The sequence below is a fragment of the Calliopsis andreniformis genome, chromosome 6 (genome assembly GCF_051401765.1).
Source record: "Calliopsis andreniformis isolate RMS-2024a chromosome 6, iyCalAndr_principal, whole genome shotgun sequence".
NCBI classification, from domain to species: Eukaryota; Metazoa; Arthropoda; class Insecta; order Hymenoptera; family Andrenidae; genus Calliopsis; species Calliopsis andreniformis.
Window position 1 is genome coordinate 5,043,313 of NC_135067.1, and position 21,725 is coordinate 5,065,037.

General features: G+C 33.3%; 2 protein-coding genes across 4 annotated transcripts; one reads left to right on the plus strand and one right to left on the minus strand.

Moving 5' to 3' along the window:
• Positions 1-2,573: 2,573 nt before the first annotated feature.
• On the plus strand, positions 2,574-5,249 carry Ric8a (ric8 guanine nucleotide exchange factor A). Of its 2 annotated transcripts, none has more exons than XM_076381227.1 (10): positions 2,574-2,712; positions 2,852-2,991; positions 3,237-3,349; positions 3,423-3,712; positions 3,805-3,965; positions 4,030-4,276; positions 4,352-4,496; positions 4,566-4,713; positions 4,791-4,910; positions 4,972-5,249. In XM_076381227.1, exons 1-10 carry the CDS (start codon positions 2,635-2,637, stop codon positions 5,093-5,095), a joined length of 1,566 nt encoding a protein of 521 aa, XP_076237342.1. In that variant the 5' UTR covers positions 2,574-2,634; the 3' UTR covers positions 5,096-5,249. The 2 variants fall into 2 exon arrangements, with proteins under 2 accessions (XP_076237342.1, XP_076237343.1); XM_076381228.1 differs by having other exon boundaries at positions 2,852-2,939; positions 4,972-5,247.
• Positions 5,250-5,932: 683 nt separating this feature from the next.
• LOC143181038 (protein meiotic P26) lies at positions 5,933-21,015 on the minus strand. 2 transcript variants are annotated; one of them, XM_076381223.1, is made up of 10 exons: positions 20,813-21,015; positions 19,558-20,386; positions 19,035-19,366; positions 18,751-18,955; positions 18,169-18,667; positions 17,925-18,086; positions 17,590-17,843; positions 17,156-17,513; positions 16,834-17,066; positions 5,933-16,366 (listed from the first exon to the last, which is right to left on the minus strand). In XM_076381223.1, the coding sequence occupies exons 2-10, from the start codon at positions 20,242-20,244 to the stop codon at positions 16,262-16,264; spliced, it is 2,835 nt and encodes a 944-aa protein (XP_076237338.1). In that variant the 5' UTR covers positions 20,245-20,386; positions 20,813-21,015; the 3' UTR covers positions 5,933-16,261. The 2 variants fall into 2 exon arrangements, with proteins under 2 accessions (XP_076237338.1, XP_076237337.1); XM_076381222.1 differs by having other exon boundaries at positions 17,919-18,086.
• Between the last annotated feature and the right edge of the window lie 710 nt (positions 21,016-21,725).

Genomic DNA, 21,725 nt, shown 5'->3' on the forward strand with positions numbered 1-21,725 from the left:
AATCCTACTGTATAAAATAAAATTAAAACTCAAAATCGTTACCAAATTGAATCGTTCATAGACCAAAGTGATTAACTCTATGTTTTAAATCTTTTTAAAACTTTAATGCAAAGCATTTGTTTCAAACAAGTTGTTTGATGCTTAACTTTGCATATTTTAAATGTAATATAAATATTTTTGTTTTGCGGAGTAAATCAATTTGTGCAAATGACCGACTTAATAATACCTTAAAATTAATATATTTGATTTGTTTAAAATTACGTCTGATAATCCTGCGTCATACAAAATTGCTCAACATGATGAAACAACGGACACAGTGGCGTAGAGGTAGAAGTTTCTAAACCGATTTAGAAAGTGACGTATAATTTACGCATCTGTGCGCGCGCTATTCCAGCCAGCTTGGACAACCCTACCTTCCAAGGTCATCCTTCCTCTACCTCCCCCTGCGCTCTTTTTATGCTTACCCCGAAATGGGATAGAAGAGTTTTTATAGCTGCGTGTCCTTGGAGCCCGGACAATGCCAGCGTGTTTCCTGTGAAGCACCTGTTGTATCGCTGCTCTTTTCGTAGGCCACGCCTAATGTGCATATCCCCGATGCGATCGAAGCAGTTTTTCCTTCTTTCTTTCCCTTTCCACTGATGCCACTCCTGCGAGCAACGGCCAGAAATAACATGAACGGAGAAGAGAGTCCTTTGTAATGCGCAGGGAAAGACTGTGCGAAAGTGTCGAGGGTGGGATGATAAAAATAGCGCACGCAGCCAGGGGACTTAGAGACATTTGTTTAAACGGTAAATCGTTAACATATTGTAAGCCGAGAAGACAATTTTGGAAAGTGTGCAAGACGATTGAGTAAAAATTACTTGTACAAATAAACTTGTAAATTTCTACGCCAGTGTATTTTACTCCTTACGTTAGTGTAACATTTGTATATTGCATAATGCATGATTTCTCCTAAAAGGGGCAAGAATAGCTCCAAAAACAAAGTACAGTAAACGCCTGAAAAAAATTTCCAGTTATCTGTACTAAAAAGATGCAAAAATCCTATGATTCAAAAATATCTAAAAGGCCTACAATTTCTTATGTTTATGAAAAAAAGCTTTACAAACTTCTGTAGAGAGATTTTTTCTCATATCCAAAAATCCTAAAATTTGCTATTTCTATGAGAAAAAAAAGTCTACAGACTTCATTTTCTAAAAATGCTATTTGAAGCTAATGCTTTTTGAAGTTCTAATTGAGCTCATTTATTAAATCGATTAACTCCACAAAAAAGAAATGTTTATACTCATTTAAAATATAAAAGTTAAGCACCAATCAAGGACTTTGACATTAAAATTTTTAAAAATTCAAAAAATGCAGTTAATCACGTTGGCCTGTGAACGGCTTAATTGTTTAATCTTACGCCATTTCGTATTTCTCCAACGCCACCGTCCCCTTTCAATTTGTGCATCCTAATTTCTCCGCTAGCGAAAAGAGAAAAAGGAATGGTCGGCCGATTACGGGAACGTGATGTAATCCGTGCTGTGGAAGGTCAAAGAAATGCCTCCACAGACCGCTGTGTGTTTTTGTATTGCCGAGAGGGAAGTCGTTGAACCAGATTGTCGTCGGAACATCGACCGCTGAAGTCGTCGGCCGGTAAGTAGAAGCCCGCGAATAGAGAGAAACCTGTTTCCTTTTGATCGCTAGTTCTACGCCCTTTCTGTGGGCTGGCTGGCTGCGTCCCTTAAGGATAGCCTTTATATGTGTTACAGGGTCAATCTTCGGTGAAATGTTGCGGGACAGAAGCGTCGTAGATAATAAGGGTCCTCAGCCACCTGAGATGTATGTGTAAATCGTGAGAAATGCTAAAACCATTTCTCTTCTACGACAGGTTATCCACCATGTGTTGGCCGTCTAATTTAGAAATCTAATTTCAAAACACCGTTGTTAGTATTTTTATCAACCCACCTTATGCAGCTTTATTTTTACTAATTCCGTCTGAAATTGCAGATCTATGCAATTTTTTTATGTTTTTGTAATTTAAAAAATTCTTAAATACTCTTCCAAATTTTTAAAACATTATTCAGTAATCTTTATTGCTACATGTTACCTTAATTTTGTGAAACAAGTCCGAAGAAAATTCAAGAATAAAAATGGTCTTGATCATAGTGATCCAAGTTGCAAATGATGTGTTTATATCAATCGTGGTACACACATATGTAAAAATAAAAAGTTAGAATTGGCTGAATATTTTAAAAGATTATAAAAAATAAAAGTAAAACTTCCAATCTAATCTTCCACTGTACTTCTTCTTCTAATAGAATCCCATCTTGAAGGATGAATATGTATCAATAATTAATGTAATATACCTGATATTAGAATTGAAATGTAGAAAGTGACACGTTTTAACTATTAATTATAAAATAAAAGGTTGAAAAGTAAAAAGAATATATGTAGTAATTTTTAGAAGAAATAAACGACTGATGTGAATTCTACAATATTTAAACCTTTTTCTCCCGGTTTTCACCAGATGTCGCCACCATACACGATTATTAAAATGTTCAAACAAGCCTGCGTATCGTCGTCGAAACGTTTCTCGAGCTGTCAGTTACCTACAATTAATTTGAACTTAGTTTTCCATAGCATATTATTATAAACATGGAGGTCCTAGTACAAAAAATAATTTCTGATACTGCCGACGAATTCTCAAAAGACATTGTCACATTTCAAGAAAATGTAAGAGATTTTTTGAGATTTCAATTTCTTAAATGTACTTCACAATTACTTGTTTGAATATCATACAATTTTTGACTGACAGTTGTTTGTTATTATATTGTTATGTTGTTTACGAGTCATTAATGATTTCGTGTTTCAGTGTGGAAGTAGAACTACCTTCGAAGAGTTAAATAACAATGAGTTACAAGAGAAGCTATGGGAGACACTATTTCAATATTTGTCAGATAGTACGCAATCACCTCTTCATTATAAATGCTTATCCACTTTGAGAATTCTTAGGTAATAGTAGAGAGTAATGCACTATGCATCCTTTTTTTTTATTATGTATGCAATTTAGATTTATATTGTTATGTGAATGTAGAAAGTGCACACTGGAAGAACTGTTTATTTAATAAACACATTTTTATTTCTAGCAAAACATTAAAGCTTTTCTGATGCCACTTGTAGTATTACTTGATTAAATGTATCGCTTACTTTTGCAAATATTACTAAGTAATTGTATTATTTTTCTTCATTACACGTAGCCGAGATAAAACAAATTTAAATGAGTTAGTCACAGATGAAAGAATAAACAACATATTAAATAAGGCAGCTCTAAAGGATACGGAGATAGATCACAAGATTCTCTATACAGATGGTAAAAACCTCATTTTTGTATAAACCTCTATTATAAATATAAAATTGTTTGTCTGATATTAATTATTTTACAGTTAACATTGAATCTCTTAAGCTACTATGTAACTTAATATTTAATAGTACAAAAACACAACAAATACTGCCAACAACATCTTGCTTGACATGTTTGATACAACACCTGAAAACATACAACAGTGATTTTCCTTATGAAGCAGTATTATTCAGTATAAGAATTATATTTCTGATCACTGCTCTAAACAGTTCTACGCGACAAATTGTTAAATCAGAATTAAAAGGCGATGAATGTCTTATAAAAATTTTAGAGAGTATATGTACTCAATGTGAAAATGATAAAACCATTCAGGTATATTAATTACTCTAAAAGACACTTAAATATTTATGTTATAAGAAATACAAACTATAAATAAGATGAAACATCTGTGTTTCAATTTTTAGATAGACAATGCAACGCTAACGTGCGAGGTGCTCAAAGCACTGTTCAATTTATACATGGTATCAGATGACACAGCAGAAGAAGAAGAAAAGAATAAAAATCTAGTTTTAATTTTATACAAATTACTATTGTGCAAATGCGAAAAAGAAGATGACCTACAAAGGTAAATAAAACATTATCATTAGATATTTACATTTCCCTTTATACTATATTAACTTTTATTCCAGCAACATTGCGAATTTACTAACAGTAATACCTTATCAATATTATTCAACAATTATACCTCCAGCAGAAGAAAAACACAAACATGTATTTCAAGATGTGGATATGAGTGCTATATCAGCTCTATTAAAATTCCTTGATGGAAGGCTAAATTGTAAAGATGACTTAATAGGAAATCTCAGTCCTATCGTTTCTGCTTTTATTAGACTTGTTAAAACAGAGAGATTAATACGTAAATATACTAGGATGCAGGTAAAAAGAATTCTAATTATTTAAAAGTTTTGAATATTTGAGAATGTTATAAAATTTATTTCTTTTCCTTTTTAGATTTTACCTCCCTTGAAAGATGTAATGCAGCGTCCCGAAGAAGGGACAACATTAAGAGCAAAGTTGTGTAAATTGTTAACTTCTCCAATAACCGAGATACGGGATCTTGTTGCTGACTTTTTATTCATACTCTGCAAAGAGAATGGTATATTTATATATTTTAGAAAAAAGTTAGTAAAAACTCCTTTTGTTTTAATATGGATGGTATTTTTAGTTGCCCGTATGGTGAAGTATACAGGATACGGAAATGCTGCTGGTATGTTCGCAAATAAAGGATTGTTAGGACCAAACAAAGGAAAATCAGCTTACTCTTCAGAATCAGAAGACAGTGAAACGGAAGAGTATCTACAACATAAGGAGCAGTAAGTACAAGAAAATATATTTTTACTTGATTGTTCGTTATTAGTGCTAATCAAACTGAAATGTTATTATATTAAAGAATCAATCCAGTTACTGGTTGCTTTGAGCATCCGAAACCGAATCCTCTGGAAGGAATGTCGGAAGAGCAGAAAGAGTACGAAGCCTTACAACTCGTAGGCCTTGTAGATAAATTAACAAGGTTAGTAGTATTAACTACTTGCATTGCTATAATTTCTAATGTACATTTCATTACTTTGCAGGGCAGGAATAGTACAGCCTTGTCGAATTGGAGAAGACGGAAAACCAAAGCCTATTGAACATGTTCTTGAATTACAAGAAGAATTACCAAAACAACAGTATCGTCATGATTCTGATTCTGATTGAATGTTAAACAGATAAAACTATATGTTATATATAAAATATTATGCAAAAACTATTTATAAAATAAAAATATATATATAATTGAAATATGTAAAAATATTTAAGTCGAATATAAGAATATGATGAAATACTTTGTTATACTGTGGAAAATACATACCTATGGTTACGCTGCCCTTATTCTAAATAATCCATGGAGAGTATGTATGTGATCAAGTCAAAATACTAACTTCAATTAGGGATGTGCGAGTAGCCAAAATTGAGTTCGAATCGGGTCGGAATCCCGAAAGTTTGGAATTACAAGTATAATGTCCCCAGTTGTGAATATTTACATTTAGTTATATTACAGAATATGAATACACTTCTGAACTTGAAAGTTTACGTACAAGTTCTGACAGAAAAATCAAGAGGATCATATTTATATGGTTACAGACTTTCGAGATTCTGAACTCGGATACCTGCGCATCCCTAATTTGAATCATTACTCAGGGCGGAGTTAAGGGGAGAAGGGTCTAAAGCGGGCTATGGTCTCGAACCTCATCTTTTAGGAAGCCTCATTTTTTCATATACTAGAAAAAGTTTCTGCAAATAGTTAAAAAAAAAAAAATTATTTTCTATTTATTAATATTTTTCTTCAAGAGTCACATTTAACTAAAAAAATTCTTTCCAAAATGCAGTTTGCTTTGGACCATGGATTGAAAACATTCTTTATAAAATCTTCTCAAAAATAGGAAGAGGAGGAATATCCTATAGAATCTTAAACCTTAATCAGGCCACAGAAAATCTTAATCTGGCCCTGTCATTATAGCGGAAGAATAATTAGTGGAGAAAAAGAACACCGAGTCGATTTGCTTACTTTATTGAAAAAAGAACAAAGAACAACATTACAAATTAAACAATTGGCAGGAAATAAAAAATATAACAGTTTCCAAAATCACATGAAATATCTTTAAACGTTTACAATTTTGGTAAATTATGTTATGTGCTTTCGTGAGCATCACAATATATTATTAATTATTGCATTTTGCAGCCTACGCGCAGAGACAAGAACGTATGTTTCTACAATCGTTTTGAAGAACTGCGACAGAGCTGTTGAGTAAACCCCCAGGGCATTGGAATAGGTATTTACCGCGGGCCGTGGCGCGGGCGAAATTGACAATTGGTAAAATGGCGGGAAATATCGTTTTAAAGTTTCGAAACAATCGTCATGCATGCAAGCGAAAAAACGAAGAACGTCTTCGCGTACAGCTATTATTATACACACCTCCTTTCATTGAGATGGAAGGACACCATCAACAACAACCAGACACAATCTTGTGTTCCGGCAAGCCTTCTTGCCCGCCCCGCGAGAAAACCTTTCCAAACGCACGTACATACGCGCGCTACACACATTTGACAAATATATATATATATGAACGTATTTATTTATATATATATAAGTAGCAAATGTCTTTCATATATATATATCTTTAATTATGTAGTAATATATATTATGTAGATTAAAATATTTTATTCATTTGTTTTTTTTTCCTTTTTATTAGTGTTGTTGTAAAAGTGTATATAGACGTGTATACGTATAATACCATAAATTTGAATATTTCATATAAAAATGAAACTAAAATTTAGTAGGTACGATGTAGAAGAAAAAGACAAAAGAAAAATACAATAGTAATAATAATATAATAATAATATAATAATAATAATATTAATAGTAATAATAATAATAAGCGAAAACCTGCATTAAACGAAAGGAGAGACCTCAGGTTAAATACACATATATGTATAAATATATATACATGTAAATACAGGCATGTATGCATATATACTTACAATTTTACATACATACACCCGTGTACACATATATATATGTATATATTATGTAAGACTAGGTTTAACAAACTTTGGGGAAATTCGGATGGGCACAAGAGGAATTAAAATTAGAATCGCCAAAGAGATATCGCTTGTTTAAAGACTTAATTGAGAAATGGATATACATATATGCATGTGTGTATGTATATATGTATATATATATACATATATAAATATCCAAATACTTTGAAAACGAAGTTCGCAACTATAAATATATATATATTTAATCTAAAGGCTGAGTAGTCTTAGGGAGAACTGATTATACACGGTCGATATATGCGTGTGCATTACATATAACCGTACGTGTAATGCTAAATAATACAATATTTTTACGTTTACAACGCGACCATGCTCCTTGGCATCCCATTAGCATATTATAAAAAATATATTTGGAATACACGCTTTCTCCATATTGCATTACGATTTACCATTTCTCTTCGTCTTGTACTATCCTTTCATACAGCTTAACATGTTCTGAAGTATATAAGCAACTTGTCGGAACATTTAAAATCCATATCCCATTTTACGGAGAGTCCTGCTTAATAAAAAATACAGATGGAGATTTTTTAAAGACTCATGGTTTATGAACATACCACACTGTACACATCATTCTATTCCATTTACTGTTGACCCTTTTTTCTTTCCTTTTGCTTCTAGTTTTATTTAAAATACATGAATAATACTTAACAGATATTCTGTTCTTTTAAACTCTATTGTTAAGAAATTGTTTCCTTATCTAAATTTGGTTTATGCAGAGTTTTCTTTAATGTATGGCTCTGTGTTCTTTTAACTTTTATATTTCCTTTTTTGCTTCCATAATAAATTTAGTAGGTAATGTTTTTAAGAACACTCCATAAACGACATGCTAGCTTTTCTTATTAAGAATAAGTTTTGATTCTTTTTTCTCTGTGAGTGAAGATATTCTGTAACATTGTCTAGACAAGCTCGCAAACATTTCAGATCTGTATCAGATCTCAATGACAGATAATTGTTCTTTGAACAAGGGAATACTTTTAAATAATTCTAACAACCCATGTACAATTAAAATACAAAGCTCCAACCTGAACACTTTTAAACTCTTCCTGACTAGATTGCTTCAAGAGCTTTTATTTCCAGACGCAAGAATTAACAATGGAATTCTGAAGAAACACAAACTATAGAATCGAGTAAACCATACAAGAACATAATAAAAATGATGAACACAAAATTTTTCCATTCAGACTTGTTTTATGCATATCACTGGAACAAAGTAGCATGGAGGCAATAAACTATGATTATTATTTGATATCATAGTTTTAAATTCTTTACCCTGTTTTGTACATTATGTAGCTTATTTTCGAGTTTTTTGCCATTTGAATCTTAAAAATACATTTAGAATACTAAACAAGGAAACTTCTTCCCCAAGTAGAACACAGAGCCACACATTTCAAATTTTTGTTCTCAGCAGCTACACAGAATTTCTCAGAAACATTATTACCAATTTTTTCAAGCAGCGCTCAGAGTATCCTCAATCCCAATCATGTGACGCCTTGGACTAAGCAGGCTTCTTATTAGAATAGGATTCAACAAATTAGTCATTGGAAAAGCGAGAAACCATAAAGAGATCATGGGAAACATTGAAGGGCGTGCATGAACCACGCCGATGGAATGCAATGATTTCATAGTATGAGTGTGTTCATTTTGTGGTCAATTTGATATGTCAAAGAAAACATTTCAGAAAAAAAAAACAAAACAAAGGAACGTGTTTAGTGTTATAATATCAAAGCAAACGCGGTTTCTTTGTATACATATATGTGTGTATATATATAATATGAATATATATATGTGTATATATATATATTATATATCGTATATCATGACAGAGAAAAAACAAAAACCGTTCTTCCTTCCTTTTCTAACGCCCTCTCTCGGCCCGTTTAAGTATTATTAAACGTCAAGTAACTAATGCGAAATATATATATATATGTATATATATATATATATTTATATAGATAGATAAAGCTATATCAGAGGCTTATTAAGGAATGAAACCAAGTTTATACGCGGCTACGCGTTTTCTCGCTCTCCTTCCCTTCCTGTCTTTCATTCACTCATTCACTCTTTCTAACTCTCCCTCTCTTCCTCTCCCTCTCTTTACCGTTTCACTTATCACCTAGTAATCATAGAATACATTTAAACATTTGTACTTTAACTGACTAAGCAAGGATTTTATAATCGTTCAATATTCTTTCTTTTTTTTTTAAATATATTTATAATGTACGTGTGTGTATATGTGTGTATGTGAGTGTATAGATATAAGATATACTTTTTCTCAATTTCTTTTCGGCTCTTCCATCGTGCCTTACGTTTCTAGAACCACTGATATATCCCGTCACGCATGAACGGAGCTCAACGAACAAATTACCGTAAATAAATATCAACGAGGAAATAAAAAAAAAAAACATTTACAAAAAGAAAAAAAATCGCTCGTCAGCGAGTGAATCGCTATCTTTCTCTTCGTTCCGCTATAAATAACGCACACGTTTGCAAGAAGAGTTCGTCTTATTTGATTACACTCTTTCTACCCTTCTTTCTTATCCTTGTTTTTTGGCACTAAAGAATTTAACTACAATACAGTGGATCGAGAAAAGAAAACCTAATCATCTAAAGTGGAGGTCGACGGTGGAATGCGATCGTGCTAAACTAAAACGAAGCTTGCGAAGATATGAAACAAAAAATAGGTCTGGGTTCACTCTCCTTTCTTCGCACTCAACTTATCAATTAAACTGCTCGTTTCCTCTCGATAAAGAAAAGAAGACTGTCGCGGAACTTATCCCCTGTGCTTGCCCGAGCAATGCTCGAGAAAAAAAAAAAAAAAAACAAAGGGGAAGAAGATCGTGAGCAGCAGTCGAACAACCACAATCGTCGAAAGAAATTTATTTACAAGCAGGCCTCTAAATGGATACGTACGTGTCATTTTGAGATCTGTCACCGTTTTTCTCCGTACCAAAAGAACGAAAAGAAGAAAGGGAAAAGAAAAGGCGAAGTCTTAGCACTTAACTACAACTAAATAAGTCTACTTCTGTCCACGTAATCTATCATTTAAAAAAAATAGGAATAATAATAATAAAAACGTAGCACAAGTCGTTTATAGTAAAAATACAACTCGGGAGTTGGATCGAAGAATGGGAAGGGGAAGTGGGGTCGAGAGGCAACGAGACAAGAAAAGTTCTGTGCCTTTCGTTTGTCGTAATCTGAGTATTCGAAAATAAGAACGGAAAAAGAAGAGTTGAACGACAAAAAAAAAAAAATAGAACGATGGGGAACAATGATCGCAATTAACGAATTATTCGCGAAATATAGATAAGGCTGCAGCTAGGGAGTCAAAAATAAAATAAAAAACGTCCGAGTCATGTAAGAAAAAGAGGGGAAAAAAAACGCTATACTATACGTAAAGAATACAAAATGAACTGAACAAATGTCTCCGTTCGACGATCGTCGCGATTGGTAAAAAACGCGGGAAGGAAACAAGAATCAACAATGTCACGCGCATTTGGGCTGCGTCACCTGACAACCGACACGGAACATACGTGTTACACCATAATAATGCCACTACGAAGAATAAATAAATAAATTCCGAAGAAGATAAAGTCGCAATCTACGAGAAACGAATATAATAAACGGGAATGAGAAAAAATGCCGCAGTAAAAAGACAAAAAAAAATAAGCAACGAAGAAACACGCTTTCGTTTGTTTATAGCGAACTTATAAAATATAGTTCCTCCTTGAAACTGCTCTATTTCCTCTCCCACTCTCTTTCTCACCTTCGTTACTTCTGTTTAAATCTTTGTACAAATACTCGCCAAATAACGCTCTAAGGAAAATATATATAATATATATACGGTTCTCCTCTATCTTTGTTTCTCCCTCTCAGTTTTGCGTTTTCAGTTGATTTTTCTTGTTTTGCAATGCGCAAAAAGTCATGTTCGATAAAAGATCTGAGCAGATCGATTAGACTGTCAATTCTTGTTAGTATAACGACACTATCAAGGATAAACTTTCATATTTCATTATTACGCTCCTTTTCTAGTATATACGTATAGTAATCGGCCGCGACACGGCTTCTGACGGATGACTGTGACCCTAAAAAAAATCGATAATCGCAAAAAGACGTTACGTTTCTTTTCGGTTTCTTTCTTTTTATATCCAGGACTCTAGGAAGACTATGATTAACCGTAGGCTAGAATTCAGTTAATGTTGCGTCGTGTCTCTGTGTACGTGTTTTTTTTTGTTTTCATTTTACACCCTATCGTTAATGTATATATATATGTGTGTATATCATATATTATGTGTATATATATAATAATATATATATATATATAATTTTATGCGTAGATGCCCCCGTTGATATCCACAAAAAAAAACACGCGAAGTTATATTTTATTTATTGTATCTTGTTTAATGTGATGCGACTTTTCGAAATCAGGAACATATATATTCTTTTTTTTATTAATTTTACAATTCACGTCGGTTGTTTTTTATTTCTTGACCACGCGACACAATTTTTCTATTTTTCCAAGATCATTTGTAGCTATCTGACAACGATTTTCGTTGTCCATTAATATGGTTCCTTTTCGTGCAACGTTCATATGCATTTCTTCTTCTATTTTTTTTTGTTCTGTTACTCTTGCGGTCCCTTCAGTCCCCGAAACTTGAGCAACCTACCCTTTTTTTTTTGTTCGTTTCACATCAAATCGCATTACGCGTCAATGATGTTGACAAATATGGTCGGTTACGATTCGAAGATCAACGAAAGGAATGTATAGCGCTTCAAATTATTGATTTAATTCAAATTTTATATGTAACACTAAGTATAGAGAGTGCAGTATAAAGCTCAAAGTGGAAAGATTTAGAGAATTTAAAATATGTTTAAAATTACGAAAAATATGGGACATTTTCACATAGTAGTGAAAGCAATGCAAAAATGTTCGTGTACGCGTAAAGTTGAATAATATTTACTTTTTTAATTATTTTATGTTCTCTAAAATACTGATCAAAGATATCAATTGAAAACTATTGATCGGTCATTTCACATCAGCTAACCAATCTTTAATTGTTTTTAAATTCAAGGGTCAGAGATTTAAAATTTTTATAGCACATGTTACACATGCATATTGAAACATATAAAAATTTAAATCTCTGGTCATTGACCCAGCGGGAAATAATTCTTCGTTGACTAGTTAATAGCAGGAAATAACTAATGGGTAATTATTAATTAGTGTCTTATGTCAGTATTTTGGAAAACATTAAAAAGATTATAACTAAAAAATAAACATTTCCTGGCATACGTGTACATAAAGTTTTCTCATTCCTTTTAATACTATTGATTGTATAAAAATGTTCTATATATTTTGTAACATTCTATATAATACGAAAATGTTAAGAATTGTGCAATGATAGCGTCTATGATTGTTGTTGAAAATATGTCCAGGTTCAAATTCACTATTACACCTTTTTCTTGTTTTGCTCTGCATTTACTGTTGTATTGATTTCATTCTTGTTTTTATATAATAATACTAGCTTAAATAAATTATCAACACAATGATTAGAAAATAAAAAAATATATATGTATATGTATAGACAAAATAGAGTATGAATATTTTGAATTTGAACTTGAGACTTTTAAAATAGCAATCAAATGCGTTTTCATTAATATCGATTTTCATTTCTAGTTTTATATGTTTTATGTATAAATATGTTTCATATGTTTAATATATTATTCATTCTATATGAAATTTCAATCAAATCAGTAACATAAACGCCATACATTCCTGTCTTAAGACATTCAGCTCAAGTTGACAAGTAACATTATCTAATTGCATGAGTTCAATTGAATCCAGAAGATTCTCCATAGCAAATCAGAAAAACATTTGACAGATCAAATGAATTGCTGATCACTATTATAGAGATATCTAAGATCCTAGTTGCGAAAACATTGGATATTTTGCTTATGAATCTTATTCTTTTTTGTCTTTTTTAATTTTTTTTAAAGCTGCACACATATAGCACGTTATTGTAAATGAACACAAATAATGATCAGAAAAACTGAAATTATGCCTGAAAAATTTCTTTGGAGGTGGCACCTAAAAAAGGCCTTGGAAACTGTGTTTCAGCAATAAAAATATTATATCAGTTTAAAAGTAATAGAGCAGTAAAACATATCTGTAAGATACGTTATTCAATAGACTGACAGTATATATATTTCTTGTCTTGTAAACTGCTTACGATACGATGATATATCCTTCTTATTCTTGTTTGAATAATTAGTTTCAACAATGTAAGCAGAGTTTTTTTTTAATATGTAGTTACGTAGAGAGTTGACTATTATAATTCTATACATATTAGGATAATAAGACTTTTGAGATTGTAAAAATCATCAAAAAATCTATCACAATTACCATTTACGTAACAAGTAATCCTCGTTTCTTTCATTCTTTTTTCTTTAATATTATTATTGTAATTTAAACATCAAGGCAAATAAGGGGTGAATTTCAACAGTGGCCTAAATTAGCCAAGTAGTCTTCCACAGATAAAAATATGTAAATAGAGTAAATCTATACTAAAATATTCAAGTATATATAAGGTGAGCGTAATATAATAATTTTGTGAGGTAAAAGACCCTCTCGTTAATGGTCATCCATTCGTTACACTATGAGTTTAGTTATTTTTTCGCTTTTTTTCCTTTCTTTAAATACGACTGGCAAAAATTTTGCAACATATTCTCCTTATTCTTCTTTCTCAATATTTTTTTTTTCCTTATATTCAACGTACCATTAGAGACCATCGATGGCGTTGTGTCGGGTGTTATTGTGCATTGAACATAACTACACCTTCCACAAGGCGTCGCTAACAGCATCTCATTGGTACATCTTTCTAGTTATATTTACCTAGCAACAACATCAGAGACTCTGTAAGGACACAACTTATCCTGACGATACTATTATCACAGGCATTATTTATATAACTCTGCTAACCATGACTATTAAATACTTCAGAATTACTTCTTTTTCCTTGTAATATATATAAAATTAAAACTTCTAATAATAAAAGATGATTACGACTGATTAGCTTAGGTGTACGTACGTAGGCTTCGTGCAATTTACTACAAATGTTATGCGCGAACTTCTGAGTAGTCTCCTAATTTATCGTTCCTGTATTTCATCTTTCCTCTACTTTCACTTTTCATCTTTCTTTTTAAACATTTGTCCTTCCGCTAGCCGATTCCACTCTGTATAGCCAATTTGACTTATGCAAAACAAATTTGTTGAAGCTATTTGAGTAGAAATATATATATGTATGTATACATATCTATATACATATATACATACATACATATGGATGTGCTCTCTAACATTTGGTATGGCAAGATAGTTATTCACATTCAATCGTTATTGTAGATAATGTAACACAGTATATAGCGATCTGCCCAATATATATCCGTATATGTTGTATACACATTGCATTTTAGTTTCAATCGAATCTTAAGGCTGATCGTGTAAACAACCCTAAAAAATATGTGTATTTCTGTATGTGTTTTTTTGCGTGGATTTCTTCCCTTACAGATCATGTTAATATATACATAAATAGAAGTTGCTTAGCAAACTGTACGTTGTTTTCCTCCCCTTTTTTTTTACGTAGATAAAGTATTGTTCCTATGATACCTGTGGTATAATTTGCTTACGAATCTTGTATAGTATATTACATGATCGTTCCATAGCATTGTAAAATGTCGGAACGATTTTGTAATTTTTATAACAAATACGTTTATACGGTATGGATATATATTATTATTCGCTAGCACCACGAACCAATAACTCACACACGCATATATATACATATGTGTACATATATGTATATATATTTTTTTATTTATATGGTGGACCATAATAAAGCATCCTGAGTAAATATTGTAACCATTATGTGTCTTGCCTATTTGTTTTCTTTTAACAACGCACAAACGGGATCTATCCTCAGTGGCAAGTCTAGATAATAGATTTATCCTCGAAATATATGTTGTATATAATTTCACGTCTCGTAAGACATTAAATGTTTGATTTTCAACGTATCATAATCTATTACTTTTTAGCATTAACGTTGCCACATATAATTCTTCTGTTTCTTTTTCCTTCTCTCAAACCACTAATTTTCAAATGCATGGAGAAAAGTCACCAGGAACATAGCTTGTATATTTTCATTTCCATTTTTTTTTGTTCATTTTCTTTTTTTTTATAGTTCACTAAGCTTCGTGCCTGCCGTAACGAGGAGTACTTTGTTTTTTCTTTCCTTTTAGGTTTGTAATTTTAGAGATATGATATGATGTAAGAGCAGGAAGTACTACCATTGTGTCGCAGCATGCAACGTCTTTTCTTGCTTTAAGCACAAGAATTTGCTTTTTTTTTTTTGTTTTTAATTATAATCTCTCGTTTCTTATCAGATATTACCTAACAGATCCCTTAACGAAACCTTTTAAACTTAGCATGTCTACGAATAGATCTCGAAGTAACAGTTTGGAAGAAAGAACCTCTCTCATGTTGTACTTCTTCTTTCTTCGTGTGTGTGTACGTATATGGTTATTGGTTCCACGAGAGGAACCAGAATTAAAAATACACAATTGTTGCTTCGAGAGCACGGATTAAAATCAGCGTGTAAACAGTGCTCGTTGAAGACTAGAATAATTTGATTTGTAAACATACCTAAAATACTGACGAGTCGAAGATGAGATGTGACTGATTCTCTGACGGAAAGCTATTGTTTTACAAGTTTCTTCCCCTTCTTTCTTCCTCTTCTATTTCCTTTTCTTCTTCAAACTGATCCGATTGGTTGACACAGCCGTTTGTTGTGCTGCCTTTTTTTTGTTAATACGTTTTTCCTCTTCCCTTTCTTCTTCCTCTTTTTGTTTTTAAATTTATTTTGGCAGTTCACCAAATGCAACTTGCTAAATTACTATTTATAGTGTTTTTGGTCGGAGACATACGTTTACCTTTTTTTTCCACCTCTTTCGACGTCGTTTACTTTCATAAAACAGGGACGCATTATATTCTGTTTTTTTTTGTTTTGTTTTGTTTTTTACAGACTATTTGAAAGCTGCATGCTGCACTTGTTTCTCTATTGTTTCCGATAGGCCCAAATCTCAAAGAGCTCGATGCCACAGGCAGTTTTCTTTCTTATGCCGACATTCGTCCTTTGTTGAGAACAGAACGATTCACAAGGAAAGTCCACTCACAGGAGATAATTGTGACATGATTATTTGGTCTCCTTCCTCGCTTCATGATATGTAAAGAGTGTTCAATACGAGGACATGATGATTATTTTTAGCCAAAGTCACGATATATCCCTCTGAGGTTATTTTCAAACCGCAACATCGAGAAACCTGTAATATACCATTTTGTATGATTGTAAGATTACGAAAAAATATGATTGTGTAAACGGAAGTCTAAATACAAACATAGCAAGAGGAGTTATATCGGATTACAACGATAAGTAAAAATTTAATTCGATGTCAAAGGTCTTCATACCATCTTTTACATTAAAAAACAAAATAACTTACAGACTTCACATATTATATCCCCTTTGGGTACATTTCTAATTACAATTTAAACAATTGTTTGTATCATTTGTGCTAGTAATTATGAAAGTGGTTCAAGTGAAAAATCGAACGTAAATTGAGGCAATACCAAATAAGGAATGTATTTAATTTTTTGAGTGTTTTGATTTAGACTACTTTCATAATTACCGATATATTTCTTTCATTTAAATATTTCTACATATTTTAACAGTATAGTACTAGTAACTTCTGGATATAAAATCTGTATCTCTAAGTATTTTTAAAAATTGTACCTTGACATATGGACACTCGAACTCAGAGATCAAGGAACCATCTCTTGAAAAAACAGCCACGTGAAAACGATTGCCATGTGAATCTCCTATCAATATATCCCCTGCATCGCTGATATCGATCCCGTTCGGAAAGTTCGTTACGTTTTCACAGCCAATGCGTCGCAAAAACTTGCCTTCTTCGCTGAACACTACAACGCAGTGTCCTTTGAAATCGCAAACAAAATATTCTTTACCTGTAATTCAAAGAAATCATGTGATGTAACCATTTCACTTTGTAAATAATTTTCCATTAAAAATTTTTAAAGCATGTATCTTTACTCACCGCTAATTGCAATATCACTTGGTTCTCTCATATACTCGCTACAATCGAACCATCTTAACAGGTTTCCCGTATCACTGATCACAAACACAGTTGGTGATACACTGTCAACAGCCAATATATGACCTTCGCTAGTAACAGCTAGGCCAGCTACAATATCGATGTAACGAATTGCTATCTTTTTGATGAAGTGACCATTCTTAGTGAATATCTGCATTCTAGAACGTTCGTTTCCACGGTCACAAACAACGAATTTGCCACTGTTTTTCATAACAGCAACCTTCCTGGGGTACCACAGTTGTCCCTCCTCCTTACCAGGAACTCCGAATTGGAATTTGAAAATACCAGTCTTTTCGAATATCTGAAGTAACAGAATATGTCGTTGAAAAAAAGGAGTTCAAATATTCTATTAGTATTTAATTTTGATCGATACAGACCTGGATTCTATGGTTGTTCGTGTCTGCAACGATAATATCTTCATCAGCACTCAAACAAAATCCATGGGGCGAGCTGAATTGACCTTTGCTAGGACCTAATTGCCCAAACTTGTATCGAATATGCATGGGCGTTAACTTTGCGTTATTTGAACGAGAATGTGTATAGTTTCCAGAACCGGAACCAGTCACATTACCAACAGTATTACCCACAACTACAGGTGGCATATTATGCATAGAATCTCCTATTAAATCATCTACGAAAAAGTCAGATGTAAAATTAATTTGTGTACTTATTGAAGTGTATTTTATAATTTTAGAAAGTATCTCACCATTACCCTGTGAGAGTATTGGCGAAGTAGAAGAGGATAGCGATTGAAATCCTCCATTTAAAAGAGTGTTAGCAGTTAAACCTAAGTTTGGTGTGTCGACAATCGCTGGTGATGGACCTCTACCCAATACTAGACCGCTACCACCATTGATCGTTGCGTTTCCAAGATCTATGAATTCAAATAAAAAAAGATTCTTCTATGCTGTTTGTAGCAGACAGTAACGAATAATATCGTATTATTTTTTGCTAACCTTGATTACCAAGCGAATTTCCTAATTTTGCAAGGGCTTGCAAATTGTTGATTGCATGACTCGTAGAACTCAAATCACCAGTAAACAAATCAGCTAGTGTAAAAGGCGGAGTTGGACTAGGATTTGAGCTTGGTCCAACCACATTTGTGTCCCCAACCATTTCAACTTTTTCTGCTAAACTAGCCAATTGCTGCAGATTGTACTCTTGAATACTGGTGAGGCCATGGATAGGACCTGGAGGAAGGGATACAGGAGGTGGTGGAGGTGGAATATTTTGGGGACTGGACGTTGGAGGTATAACGAATGAAGGTTCACCTTCGAATGATGATTGCATCGATGCAGGAAGAGATATCGGAGATCTTGTGCTAATGGAACGTGTACAACCCATTGAGGTATGAACAATTTGTTGACTTGTAGATACTCCTGTTACAGTTGAGATTGGTTCAGGAGAAGCTTTTGTTACTGGTGTACTCTCGGTATGAAATTTACCAAATACTTCCTACAATTACATATTTTGTTTACATTTATTCCAGATTCGTCTGTTTTTATATTTGAACTATTTAAAGTAGTGTATATATTTACCTTTAATGCTTTCTCAAATTGATCATAGTCAGTTTGAAATTCGATGGAAAAAGAAACATTTGGCTTTGGTGTATTTTTTATTAAATTCATAAGTTGCATCCCTACAATACGACGGAGTGCAAGAATCTCAACGGCATCGCCATGCTCCAAGAGTCTAGAGGTGAAACGGCATGCATCCTCTATTTTTTCCACTGTTTTTTCAACACTGCACAAAAAAATATTACTTCGATTTCAATCGTTAGAAAGATATTGAAATATTCAATTTAAATGAAAGATTTACTGACCTGTGAAATGTGTCCATTATTTCTAGTTCCCTGTCAGAATGCAATTTCTCGAGTTCGTCTAAAGCGTTATCTCGACACTTTTCTAAAACTGCCTTGTAGCTTTGAAATGTCTCTATAATCAGATCTTTAGCTTGATCGTGTTGTGCTTGAAGTTCACTAAGCGCATTTTCCAACTGAACAGACACTTGATCACAATCAACGATTTTTGCTTTACTCTCATTCATTAATTTTACTAATTCTTCTTTTTGGCGTGGTTCTGCATCTACTAATCGTTCATACTGATGCTCTGGAGCTTTGTGTTCGACAAGCAAACACTCGTTGCATATTGGTTCCTAATTTAAAAAATAACACAATGTTCAATACTTCTACTACATAATTCTTACATGATAAAATCTACATAAATTCGTTTAAACTTTATCATCCATACTTAGTATGGGCTCAGATATGCACTTTTACCATGTACAATTAACTAAAGACTGGATCTTTAAATTATAGTACTGATAGCTAAAAAGTATCTAGTTACCTGGCAAGTGTAACAGTAAAATTTCATATTCTCAGCAGGATGACATTCACAAAAAATAGGTTTATGTATCGGTATGGCTTCGTTGGATTGTTTCAAATCTTCAAACGCTACCACCTTGTGACTTTCAAAGCAGCGCATGAACTGATGTGCAGTGTTACAATTCGGACACAAGAAGTTGGCACAGTCTGAACAACGTGCCACCGCGCTCTCTTTGGCTTTACAAGAGGTACAAAGTACAGCCATGTTCTCAATTGCGGACATATCAAGTATATTAGTCAGAACATAGTCGCAAGTGAGCGATGCGGCACCCTTAGAGCTAATGGAAGTTTCTTGTTCACAAATTGGACAGATCAGGACAGAACTGACTTTAAGGTCACCTGCCTCATCCATCAGAAGCTTGTCCAAGCAAGCTTCGCAAAACACATGAAGACACGAGAGTACTCGTGGGGAGCACAATTTGCTCATGCAAATAGCGCATTCTTGGTCACCGCTTTTACCAGTACCACAATTCATTTCCTCCAGAGCATCTCCGGGATTAGAAGCTTCGTTGCAGCCACTGTTAACCGAGTTTATGTTTCGTTCACTGAAAACCTCTCCGTTTTCGACTTCTTCGCTTTGAGCAATGTCAGTTCCAGCTGGGACAGATGAAGCTGTTCCAGATGGAACAGCCACCATGGACGAAGCCATTCTTTGATTTCTCTTCTGTTCGCGTGTCGATGATCCTCTTCCCGTTAAGAATTACACTTACTGAATAAACGTGTAAAGAAATCGGGCGACCCAACTTCGTCGTTTAACGTTCCGCTCTTTAACAGCACGGGACGGCGATTACCTATAAAACGGAAAAACAAAAATGAAAGAAAAGAAGGAATTGTTCTCAGGACACGAAATACGAGGGCCAAGACATCGTAGCAACGATCGTGATTGCGAAAACAAAACACTGCCACGGACGACTTCCGAATCAGAAAATTTTCTCGTTTACACGCGACAAAAGAATAGATACAAATATTTCGATAGTGTCAGTGAAATAGAGAAATTAAATTAGTACACGTTAATAGCAAGGACGAACGATAGATCTTCTCCATGCACCGTTCGAATTTCCAACACTTCGTCACAACCGATATTTCGTTTCTCTTTTTTTCCTCGTTCCTCAAAACGATTTTATTTCCTGCCACAAATAATTCTCGACTTTCGTCCGTCGTTTGTATTTTATTTACATCGTGATCAGACTTTTTTCTTGCTCACATCGGATGCTTACCACTGATGAGATCGTATTAAATCTTCGTTTTGAACACGATCAACGTTTTGGCTCGTGTACCGTTAGTACTAACAAACATTATTATCGATCATACGAGTATCCCCGACTCTTACGTGATTGTACAGAGGCGATCGTTTCAGTTTCGATCGTTATCGACGCTTCGACCGCGAATATTTCGGACGTTTTCATATGTAGAGCGGAGGAACAAATCATTCGAATCCGAAAAGAGTTGACCCCAATGCAGGAGCCCTGCACAAACAACTAATGCGATGATGGTACACTTACGGACTATCAGCAGGACACGCGGAAAACTCCCCTAAAATTTCGTTCGTGCCTTTGGTAAATTTTCATGTAATCCTAGGGTATTGTATTGTGAATCGGCCTTTGAGAAAAATAAATGCAGAATTTGTGTAGAAGTGCGTATTTATTTTTTGACCAATTATTTGGGAAATAATAGACATCTGTAAAAATTGCAATTGTTTAAATATTTCGTTACATATTTTATAGAAACGCAACAATGTATATTGTTTATTATAAAGGAAAATAACTAACTTTTAAATAACACTAAAATTGAATAAGAGCAGCCATAATACTGTGACGAATTTCACTATTTATCACAAAATTTCGTTAATTTAGCGTTTCCACACAATTTTTATCGCATTAAATGTTTGTTCGCCAATAATTTGTATTTTATGGAGGAAAAATAACGTTTGTTGATGTAATTGATTTTATTAAACAAAAATTACGTTTTCAAAAGTTTTTTTAAAACGTAAATTCTGTCGAAGAAATGAAAACGTAATAGTCAGAAATTTATGGGATGGGACCTCTAGCGATGGTTATGCATACTATTTCTATGCTTCTTTTGGCTTATGTTCAATGCTTGATGCTTACTGGATGCTTGCTCAATTTCTTC

What these genes read in the sequence shown, in the direction of transcription:
- Ric8a (XM_076381227.1), top strand. Translation starts at nt 2,635, where the DNA reads ATGGAGGTCCTAGTACAAAAAATAATTTCTGATACTGCCGACGAATTC. An exon ending in TTGTCACATTTCAAGAAAAT is followed by an intron (nt 2,713 to 2,851) that starts GTAAGAGATTTT and finishes TTCGTGTTTCAG; the next exon opens with TGTGGAAGTAGAACTACCTT. An exon ending in GTAAATATACTAGGATGCAG is followed by an intron (nt 4,277 to 4,351) that starts GTAAAAAGAATT and finishes TTTCCTTTTTAG; the next exon opens with ATTTTACCTCCCTTGAAAGA.
- LOC143181038 (XM_076381222.1), bottom strand. Translation starts at nt 20,244, where the DNA reads ATGGCTTCGTCCATGGTGGCTGTTCCATCTGGAACAGCTTCATCTGTC. An exon ending in AATACTCTCACAGGGTAATG is followed by an intron (nt 17,844 to 17,918) that starts GTGAGATACTTT and finishes ACTTTTTCGTAG; the next exon opens with ATGATTTAATAGGAGATTCT. An exon ending in AAGTGATATTGCAATTAGCG is followed by an intron (nt 17,067 to 17,155) that starts GTGAGTAAAGAT and finishes TTTGAATTACAG; the next exon opens with GTAAAGAATATTTTGTTTGC.